A 12,161-nucleotide genomic window follows, 5' to 3' on the forward strand; every position below is an offset into this window, starting at 1 on the left:
AGTTGTACTGCTGTATAATAGCAGTTTTCATAGATATGTTTAGTTACTGTGTGTTAGTTTAACTCACAGGTTCTCTTTAAATCTAGCACATAACACCCTGTATTATAAAGTCTATATAAAGGTTCCTGAATTATTGTTCATTTTGCTTTATTTCAGCCTGGTTAGCAATGTGCCAATCTTTGTCTGCACTGTGGCCTTCCCCGGAGTCCCCTGTCCTCTCCATGTGTTCGAACCACGTTATCGACTCATGATGCGTCGCTGTCTTGAAACCGGGACTAAGAGCTTTGGGATGTGTCTGTATGAGAGCGGCAAGAGGTACTGATCACACACCATGTCAAGTCATAGTCATATTTCTCTGAGACTTATTCCTACACACCCTTCTATATACACACTCGGCTCTGCCAAGCATCTGTGTCTTCTCAATGAAGGATTGCACAGACCACCACTTGTAGGAATGAAGGGGTGCAATGCTTACTTCCCACCTGTGGTGGCGATACAGGAAAACTGAATGCTCATTTTTGCCCTCAGATTTCACAGCATCTTGTGATTGGCTTGCTGTAAAGCAGGGGTGCACAATTATTTCTGGTACGAGGTCCTCGCTGTCATACCTCTCAATTTCAAGGGACCACACCAGAACCCTAGATGCAACAACAACCACAATACAACATAAAAAGCTGCCTCAAAATTACAAATATCACCTTGAAGCCATATATACCACCCCAGAAACCAAATACTGCATTCAGATAATAACTAACCAGACAAGGCAATAAATAATAATACAGACCCAAGAATAGCCAATAAATATAGCAATCAACTGAGAAAATTAATAATAGAGACCCCAGACAGATAAAGAATAATACTGGAGACCCCAGAGCAGACAATACTAGAGACAACATAGCAGATAATAATACTGGAGACCCCCTGAGTTGACAATAAAAATGGAGCCCCCCACCCAAGAGCAAACATTGATAATAAAGCGCATCCAAATACTGGAGAATCCAGAGCAGACAATAATAAAAATGGAGGTCCCAAGAGCTGCGTTATAACCTGTCCTGGCTCCACATACACCCTCCCTCCCCCCGTGCGTACTCTGCAGCTCCTATTCGGGGTACTGACGCTGGTTCTATGTATCGGCATCAGGACCCAGAGCAGAGCAGCGCCCCGAGCAGTAGAGGACCCGGAAAATATACTCCCTGCCCTAGGTCTTCTCCTGCTGCTCTGGATTCTAATGCTGGTTGTATATATCAACATCAGGACCCGGAGCGGTGCTGAATGCAGCCCGACCTCCTGCACCAGTTATCGCTTCCATCACTATTGAAGGCGCTCATCGGTCTCGGCCAGGCAGGGGGTGCTGGTCACCCCTGCTGTAAAGGTACTTGCCCCTCTCTGACTCCCAGTTCCCAGGGTTTTTGCAGGACCCGATTCATCCAATGACCTGGTCCCGTTGTACATCACTTCCGGTTTCTAGTGGACTTCACTTGTGTTGTCCCTTGGTCTGGGGAGGCCACTCAATGGATCCTGTGACCACCCTGGAACTCCAGATCTGGTGCAAGGTCTTAAAGTGGAAGTTCCGGAACATCACAGAATAGTGATGGTTAGGGAACTGCACCATAAAAGTGCATGGAGCATCTGGAGCTAAAGAAGGGACTTTTCACCCGCCCCCCCCTCCATGCCAATCACTTGACAGCCGATGAGTAATTAGTAGATAAGTTACTTCCTCCTGGCAACCCATTGGATCATTCATGATTTGTGATTGTTGATTTGTTCAGCTTTGCAGACTACGGGTGCATGCTGGAGATCCTGCACTTGGACTATCTACCCGATGGTCGGTCACTGGTGGAGACGATGGGTAAAAGACGTTTCCGGGTACTTAAGAGGGGCCTTCTAGATGGATACCACATAGCAGAGATTGAATACCTGGTGGACAAGAAGCTGGAGGGAGAGGAATTACAAGAAGTGCAGAGATTACATGACATGGTGTATCAGCAGCTGGAGGAGTGCTTCTCGCAACACAGAGGAAGCCTCCCCCGACGCGTCTTCATGCATCACGTCAGCCCACCTCCGAAAGACGACGACATACAGGTCAGTATTACCAGGAAGGCCTGCAGGTTTTATCATTGAAGATTACTGACTCCGAATTTCCCCTTTTAAAAGAATCTAAAGGAACTTTTCTGCCATATCCCTCTGTTATTCCCCTTGGAAGCCTATGAATACATTGATATCATGTTTTTTCTATTACCCTTGTCGATAGATTATGTCTTAAAATAGCCAAACTATGCTGACCGCGTCATTTTGGCTGAGCGGATACCTCATATTTCAACAAAACTTGCAAAAATCATGGTTTTTATGTGACTTGTCACTTTCTATGTCTGTGAATTTACAGCTAGTGAGTAGAGATAAGCAGACTCAAGGTTCAGGGTTCGGCCACGCGACCCGGACATCTTGCTGGTCAATCACAGTCATGGCTAGTTGCTAGGGGTGTCAATTTACCGGATTGGCTGGTCAGCCTTTAACACAGCAATATGTTCGGATCAAGTGGCCGGACATGAATGTAGAGTCCGCTCTTCTCTACTAGTGAGTGGAGAACTAGCTGCTGTGACTCACTTCTCCCCCTCCCCTCTCCATAGACTATATGTAATCTGACATTACAGTAAGAATCTGTCTTGCTAGCAGGAGTGGAAATAAGATTATGAAGAAAGATAATTGGAGCTAAGGAAAGTGGAGAAGGAAGCACTTTGCTCTTCTAAGTTCCTTGTAAGCACTATTGAGCGTGCAAACTTTGTTGAGTATTTGGTGACCATTAAAGGGGTAAATTAATCACCTATACATACAGATACGTCACACAAGGGGCACAAACAGCTTAAAGCTACACTACATTACAGTAACCTGCCCCCGGATCTACATTAGTAAGTAGATCCGTGATGGTAGGTTTCCTTTAAAAGTCGACTACAGAATTTTCTTGTCACTCTCCAAAAACTACAAGCCTCATTTATTCCAAAAATGAGCTCCTCACAAGCAGAAAACACACAGTTGTTCGGAATAATGTCAATGTTGCTCCAGACTGTTTTTATTAAATTACACTGGTAACGAGCCGACGCTGTAATGAGATTTGGGGGGGGGGGGGTGACGGAGCGGCCGGTTTTGCATCGCTGTTATCAGTGTGATTTTAAAGATTTCTAGTTATCTTTCACCCTCCTCTTCATAGCGGCCCGGTGACATCAATTTTGGTTGCTTCAGGGTTAACATAATGAATCTGGGATGAGAGATCAGGAAGCAGCACTTTTACATAGCGCTTTACATAGACCCTGACCCACACAGTATGTGATCAGTTGTAAACAGCGGGCAGCCACTTAGGGGGCTGGGTGTCTCCGGTACTGCAACATGAATCCCGCCCCCTCAGTCACATGATGCTATAATGTATTGTGACCTGGGGTCAGAGTGTCATGGTAAAGGCACTGCTTCCTGGTCCCTCAGACCCAGGGGCTTAACAAGGAGAGCCTGGGCCCCATAGCAGATTTCTGAATTGGGTCCCCCCTTCCCTCTTAAAAAAAGTAAAAAATTTTACACCCCTATAAGCTAACATTAATATACTTATATATACAGTATATAGATATATAGATATACAGCATAAACATATATACAGTATACACACCATATATACATACAATACCATATATACACATACATACAGTAATATAGTACCATATACACCCATGCAACATACACACAATACCATATACACACATACACACAATACCATATACACACATACACACAATACCATATACACACATACACACAATACCATATACACACATACACACAATACCATATACACACATACACACAATACCATATACACACATACACACAATACCATATACACACATACACACAATACCATATACACACATACACACAATACCATATACACACATACACACAATACCATATACACACAATACACACAATACCATATACACACAATACCATATACACACAATACCAGATACACACAATACACACAATACCATATACACACAATACACACAATACCATATACACACAATACCATATACACACAATACACACAATACCATATACACACAATACCATATACACACAATACACACAATACCATATACACACAATACCATATACACACAATACACACAATACCATATACACACAATAGCATATACACACAATACCATATACACACAATACACACAATACCATATACACACAATACCATATACACACAATACACACAATGCCATATACACACAATACACACAATGCCATATACACACAATGCCATATACACACAATACACACAATGCCATATACACACAATGCCATATACACACAATACACACAATGCCATATACACACAATACACACAATGCCATATACACACAATACACACAATGCCATATACACACAATACACACAATGCCATATACACACAATACACACAATGCCATATACACACAATGCCATATACACACAATGCCATATACACACAATGCCATATACACACAATACACACAATGCCATATACACACAATGCCATATACACACAATGCCATATACACACAATGCCATATACACACAATGCCATATACACACAATACACACAATGCCATATACACACATAAATAATATACAGCATAGACCCAATACATACTGAATACCCCAGATGCAGGGGCCCCCCTATTTCATCATTGTACCACAAGGTTTTAAGACTTGCATGACAAAAGAGGAGGAGCCTAACTGATGAGGGTGTGTCTTACCCTGAAAGGGGCTGTGGCATTTGTAGAAAATAAATGCTCCAAAATTTTATAAACTTTGTCTTAGGCCTCATGCACACGACTGCATTATGCGGAGGTCGTGAACTGGCTATAAAATTTGCTGCCAGATCACGGCCCCCATAGAGGTCTATGGCATCCGGAGTTAACCCTTCCTGCTCTCTCCCTGGCTGTAGTATGCTATGAGCACTATAACTATATTCCAACACACTTTTTTTTTTTTTGTGGGTCGCCTTTTCCCCAGCACGAGGCAGCGTCATCCATCCGATAATAAATTTCCACAGCGAGAGATGCCATAATACGAGGGGATGGTGGCTGTATGTAGCGTCAGGCAGGTGGATACAGGAACTTAAATCAGTATAATTACCGACACGTGTTATGGGACGAGGTATCGGATGGCGTTATTCTATTATTCATATCCATCACATTATCCGAGCTCCCAGCGGGGGGGAAGTAATTGCTGTGCTGTAAATCCCTACCTTTGTTTGGCAGGACTACACCGCAGCTGAAATCCCCGGGTAAGAGGGTCCGGGATTCTCGGAGTTAATATCCTGGTGTTTGTGAGCTCCGAGATATTATTCTACTGTACATCCTTCACTAAAAGACGTCCGTTTTATCATCTCTGTGTTTGTTGTTCCCTGTTATCAGCTGAACAGAAATGCCCCTTAAATTAGGGCGGTGCCCCAACTTATTGCCCCTGGCAACACAACACATAGAGACTCCCTTGATTTGCTCGTAACAGTGACATCCAATAGTCCTCATAAAGGTGGCACTGACAGTAACAGACCCACCTAAAGGTGATCCCTGCTGTGGGCCCATAATGGTGACCCCCCCCTTCCACGCTCATAATGGTTCTCCTTGCCCCAACTGCCACCATAACGGTGACCTCTGCAGTGCCCGCCCCAACTGCCACCATAACGCTGACCTCTGCAGTGCCCGCCCCAACCATCACCATAACGGTGACCTCTGCAGTGCCCCCTCCAACCACCGCCATAACGGTGACCTCTACAGCGCCCCCTCCAACCACCACCATAACGGTGACCTCTGCAGCGCCCCCTCCAACCACCACCATAACGGTGACCTCTGCAGCGCCCCCTCCAACCACTACCATAACGGTGACCTCTGCAGCGCCCCCTCCAACCGCCACCATAACGGTGACCTCTGCAGTGCCCCCTCCAACCGCCACCATAACGGTGACCTCTGCAGTGCCCCCTCCAACCGCCACCATAACGGTGACCTCTGCAGCGCCCCCTCCAACCACTACCATAACGGTGACCTCTGCAGCGCCGCCTCCAATCGCCACCATAACGGTGACCTCTGCAGCGCCCCCTCCAACCACCACCATAACGGTGACCTCTGCAGCGCCCCCTCCAACCACCACCATAATGGTGACCTCTGCAGTGCCCCCTGCAAACAAAACCATAACAGTGACCTCTGCTGAGCCCCCTCCAACCACCACCATAATGGTGACCTCTGCAGCGCCCCCTCCAACCACTACCATAACGGTGACCTCTGCAGCGCCCCCTCCAACCACCACCATAACGGTGACCTCTGCAGTGCCCCCTCCAACCGCCACCATAACGGTGACCTCTGCAGTGCCCCCTCCAACCGCCACCATAACGGTGACCTCTGCAGCGCCCCCTCCAACCGCCACCATAACGGTGACCTCTGCAGCGCCGCCTCCAACCACTACCATAACGGTGACCTCTGCAGCGCCGCCTCCAACCGCCACCATAACGGTGACCTCTGCAGCGCCCCCTGCAAACAAAACCATAACAGTGACCTCTGCTGAGCCCCCTCCAACCACCACCATAATGGTGACCTCTGCAGTTCTCTCCCCCCCCCAAACGTCACCATAACGGTGTCCTCCGCAATAGGGCCCCCGCATAACCGTGACCTCTACCACCACCGTGCATATGTGGACTGCACTATATCATAAAACCATCAACAAATATGCAAATCGAGGTGTCTATGAAGAGTTGGAAAAGTCCACCCCATGGGGCATTGCAGGGGGCCGGCGTGTATAATTTATTAGGTGTAAACATCCAAAGGTGATCTCTACATCTTGGTTGGGTCTAGATAATATGACTGTATATACTTGCTGTATAGCATCGTGACAGTCTATGAGGTGGCATAGAAGAGGTTAAAGGCAGTCGTTAGTGGACTGCACCGAGTCGTTCCCCCTGCCCGCGCCCCGCAGCTCCTCTCCTTGCCCACACCGCCGGCGTCTGAAGCGAGATTGATGCTGCTGTCCATTAAAAAGCCGCCAGGTGCTCGCAAGCAAATGACTGGAAAATGTTCTTCAAACCAAAATAGCTGATATAAAGACTCCGAGGGGACTCCTCCACCTAAACGGGGGGTTATAAATGACTGGTTTAGGAACAGGTTGTTTTTTTTTTTGTTTCCTTAATATTCCTGATTTAGAGAACTTACTTCACAGGTGGACGTCTGATCCCATATCTTAGGTTCTAGAATTAGAACACCAGACAGAGATGTGATTAGTGGAGGTCAGGCACCCGTACCCCGCACCCTGCACCAATCCGGTTGTTCTAGGTAAACAATACATTGGATGCAGATGGGAGCCATATTCGAGAGCTGTAGCTCTGTCCTACTTACAGTCCTACCAGAAGTTGACTCCCACCAATCTGATGCCGATTACCTATCCTGAGAGCCAACCAGAATCGAAAATGGCTCACCATTCAGAAAACCCCTTTTAAAGGGAACCTGTCATCAGGTTTTCACCGTGAAAGCGGTTCTCCGAGACCAAGTGATAAAAAAGAGGTGGCCAAGGGTGGGCTGCATAAAAAAACTAACTACTACTTACCTCGTCTGTCGCTCCCGGTGTCCCTCACCACGCTGATACATGATGATGGGCGGGTGTGCCGGCCGACTGGAAGCTGCAAGAGCGGAGCTTCCAAGCTCCTGTAAACAAACAGATGTTGACTGTGTGACTAATGAAGAGAGTTATTGAGGGGGGGGGTGATGAGGGAGGCGTTGACTGTGTATGACTCTGCCGATGAAAGTTAATGAGGGAGGGGGGATTAGGGAGAAGATGTAGATGTTGACTGTGTGACTTGGCTGAAGAGAATTATTGAAGGGTATCGATGAGGGAGACATTGACTGTATGTGACTTGGATGAAGAGAAATTTTGAGGGAGATGTTGGCCGAGTCATACCATGAAATGGCCACATAGGACACGCCCCTTGTGACTCGGATACTCTGCCAGCAAGGTGCTAGCTAATTTTTATTTAATTGATTTTAGCTGAATATGAACTATGCATGTTTATACAAAAATAAAATAAGGCACCACATAGAGGTTAGTGTAGGATCCTGTCATTAGGTTTAATGGTGAAAATCTGATGACGGGTTCCCTTCAACTCTTTGCAACCTCAACATAGAGGCCCATTATGGTGACGGCACACTTTGAGTTTTCTAAAACTTTTTTTTTCTCTTCCAGGCATCTCCAGATGGTCCTAACTGGTGCTGGTGGCTCTTGTCCGTCTTACCGTTGGATCCGACGTACCAGATGCAGATCCTTTCCATGACCTCATTAAAAGAAAGGCTCTCTCACTTGAAGCACATTCTGTCCGTGTTCCTCCAGAACAGAACTTAGGAATCTTCAACAATTGTCCCTTTAAGAAACAAAAAAAAACCTCCGTCCAGTATAAAAATTAGGGATTATGTTGTTACTGGACTGAATGGGTAACCTACCAGTAGGGAGTAGTGACATCTATTCATTATGGATCTTTAAATTCTTTAAAAAAATATTGTGAAAATTTAACTTTTTTTTTTGGATTTATGAATTTTTTTTGAAATGGTCCAAGGTCCCGGACATTGTTTGGGGTTAAGGTTATTCTCAATCTCGTTGGACTTCAAATCAGTGGCCAAACTTCTGCAGAATGATTGTACTATACTTTTATGCTGACTTTTTCTCAGATATTTATTCTTGACTCATTTTCCAAGATTTCATTTCCAGTAGAAGGGAATGGATATTAATGAAGCTTGGGATAAAAAAAAAAAAAAACTGAGCTACTCTCATGTCCCCACAGTAGTGTCCAGCAGGAACTCTTGCACTTTATGTAAAGTTTTCAACTATGGATATATATATATTTTTTTTTTTTTCTTGGTTTGAAATGTATTTGAAAAAACAAATCCGACAATGTTCAGCCGAGTCAACTAATGACTCAATAAGCTCCTTCATTCACCCCTCCCTCAGGAATTCTCTTCAGCCAAGTCAACCAACGTCTCCCTCAACCCTCTCAATCCCCCCTTAAGGAATTCTCTTCAGCCGAGTCAACCAACGTCCCCCTCAATCCCCCCTTATTAAGGAATTCTGTTCAGCCGAGTCAACCAACGTCTCCCTCAACCCCCTCAATCCCCCCTTCTTAAGGAATTCTCTTCAGCTGAGTCAACCAACGCCCCCCTCAATCCCCCCTTCTTAAGGAATTCTCTTCAGCCGAGTCAACCAACGTCCCCCTCAATCCCCCCTTATTAAGGAATTCTGTTCAGCCGAGTCAACCAACGTCTCCCTCAACCCCCTCAATCCCCCCTTCTTAAGGAATTCTCTTCAGCTGAGTCAACCAACGCCCCCCTCAATCCCCCCTTCTTAAGGAATTCTCTTCAGCCGAGTCAACCAACGTCCCCCTCAATCCCCCCTTATTAAGGAATTCTGTTCAGCCGAGTCAACCAACGTCTCCCTCAACCCCCTCAATCCCCCCTTCTTAAGGAATTCTCTTCAGCCGAGTCAACCAACATCTCACTTGGCTCCCTTATTCACCTTCAGAAATGAGGGATGGAGAATGAGGGAGTCCGGGAGACATTGGCTAGCTTAAACTATTCCTGGTAGTTGTATTTGGCCTTCAGTATTCAAGTTTAAGTATAGACTGACTTAGGTTGATAACTTTTTTTGATTTTTAATTCTTATTTCAATAGTACAAAGTTGGGAAAAAGTTATCAAAAAGAAAAGATTGTCTCTTCTTGTACTCCGTCTCTTCACTCCAAATTTACTGATACAATCTGTACGTTTACAGTTGCTGTCCATAAAATCCCAATGCTGTATTGAGTTATACTGCTCACTACTGCTGTATAATGTGCTCCATGCTGCTTCGGAGGGCGAGGTAGAGGAAGCGGATAAAATTCTCTTCCTGCACTCCGCCTCTTCACTCCGAATTTACTGATACAATCTTTACGTTTACAGTTGCAGCCCATAGAATCCCAGTGCTGTATTGAGTTATACCGCTCACTACTGCTGTATAATGTGCTCCATGCTGCTTCTGAGGGTGAGGCAGAGGAAGTGGAATTTTCCTTCCGTGCTTAGTGTATGGAAGACATTATTAGCAGCTCTGGAACCGAGCTCAGGAAAAATGGAGAATTGGAGATGGAGATGCTGGAAAAGAGTCATGTATGATCATGTATAAAGATTATTATGAAAAATCACTTAAGACTTGGACAAAAATTTTGCCTAAGTTGAATTATGGTTGCCCTGTAAATGGCTATGGAATGTGCTTATTATTTTTGATGTTTTTGTGTTGGCTTATTGGCACAGTACCAATAAAGCTTTCAACAATCAAATTTCGGCTGGGATAAACGTCCTCAGATCCAAAGCAACCAGTCTGTCTTGGATACTTACGTATAAATCATATTTGTCACCAATAATGGCTGAAATTTTCCGGTGCTTACTTTTCCCTCTATTTTCTTATCCTCCATCCATTTGGAAGTATTACACTCCCCTTTTTCTAACATGGGCACATCACACCCCTTTAATGGAATGGTACCAGCCCATAAAGTGCCCATGTCAGATAAGAAAGAAATAAAACCCGGTAGGTACGGCGATAACTAAAATTAAAGGGGTTTTCCACTTTCAGCAAATAATTGTTTGTGTAATTAAAAATTGTACAATTCCAATTCCAATATACTTTCTGTCTCATTTCTTCATGTTTTTTTAGATCTCTGCTTGCTGTCCATCTGTAGGAAGCTGCAATGGTTACTTCCTGGGGATAAACACCGGTCACTAGTCATGTGATGTCACACAGGTGCAGGGCTCGTTATATCCCTGGTCATGTGATGTCACACAGGTGCAGGGCTCGTTATATCCCTGGTCATGTGATGTCACACAGGTGAACGGCTCATTATTTCACACAACTCTGATTACTGTCTGTGATATAACAAGCCTCGCACCTATGTGACATCACATGACCAGGGATATAATAAACTGTGCACTTGTGTGACATCACATGACCTAAGATATAACAAGCTGTGCACCTGTGTGACCTCACATGACCAGGGATATAACCAGCCCTGCACCTGTGTGGCATCACATGACCAGTGACGTATTGAGCCGTGCAACTGTGTGACATCACATGACGCAGGACATAACCTGTGCACCTGCGTGACATCACATGACCCGAGATATAACAAGCTGTGCAGCTGTGTGATGACATCACATGACCAGGGATATGAGCCGTGCACCTGTGTGCTATCACATGACCAGGGATATAAGAAGCCGTGCACATGTGTGACATCACAGGACCAGGGATAAATCGTGCACCTGTGTGACATCACAGGACCAGGGATAAAACGTGCACCTGTGTGACATCACAGTACCAGGGATAAAACGTGCACATGTGTGACATCACAGGACCAGGGATATAACGTGCACCTGTGTGACATCACATAACCAGGGATTGATTTATTTCCACAGGAAGTAAACACTGAAGCTCCCTATAGAATAAAAGCAAGCAGAGATCTAGAGAACAGTGAGGAATTGATACAGAAAGTATATTTGCTTTCAGCAGGACTGTATCCTGTTACCCAGGCTGACAAATCCTGATAGGGCTCATCCTACATGACTTGGGTAGATACTTAGTAGATCTATGGATCTTAATGTACGGGCGTAGATTTTACTTGACTACCGCTTCTGTTTTACTTCTATTTATTGTACACCAGTCTCACCTTTCCACTGACTCAGTATCAGAACACACAGGGTGCAATAAAAAAGAATTAAAGGTTTGATACGAGGCCCAAGTGACGTCCCTCTTTAAGCTCTAGCTATGGGGATTGGGGTCAGGTTGGCTGCTGTTGACAGATCCTTTTTTGTAGCTTTTGACTACAGAAGTGTTTACTGTGCAGTTTGGTTAGTGGGTTTGATCTACCTCGGGCCCCCACGTTCCGTCAGCTGGGGCTGTTGGGCCAGTAGTCCTGAGGATCACAGGATCCATTTTGGCTAATCACTTCTGACCTTCACCTACTCACAAGTGATCTCCCGTGGTATGTTGCGGCCATTGATTGGCAAAGTGGATCCCCAACACTCCCTGTCAAAATATCCGTGCCAAAAACCGTCACAACATGGGA

General features: G+C 45.2%; 1 protein-coding gene across 2 annotated transcripts in view; it reads left to right on the forward strand.

Moving 5' to 3' along the window:
- Positions 1-8,510, forward strand: part of LOC140126279 (LON peptidase N-terminal domain and RING finger protein 1-like) — a 32,556-nt gene extending 24,046 nt beyond the window's left edge. For both annotated transcript variants that reach the window (XM_072145533.1, XM_072145534.1), the window contains exons 9-11: positions 157-315; positions 1,770-2,082; positions 8,269-8,510. In XM_072145533.1, coding sequence (XP_072001634.1) covers positions 157-315; positions 1,770-2,082; positions 8,269-8,424 — 628 coding nt within the window. In that variant the 3' untranslated portion in view covers positions 8,425-8,510. The remainder of the gene's footprint in view (positions 1-156; positions 316-1,769; positions 2,083-8,268) is intronic.
- The last annotated feature ends 3,651 nt before the right edge of the window (positions 8,511-12,161 follow it).

This window comes from Engystomops pustulosus, chromosome 4 (assembly GCF_040894005.1).
Source record: "Engystomops pustulosus chromosome 4, aEngPut4.maternal, whole genome shotgun sequence".
NCBI classification, from domain to species: Eukaryota; Metazoa; Chordata; class Amphibia; order Anura; family Leptodactylidae; genus Engystomops; species Engystomops pustulosus.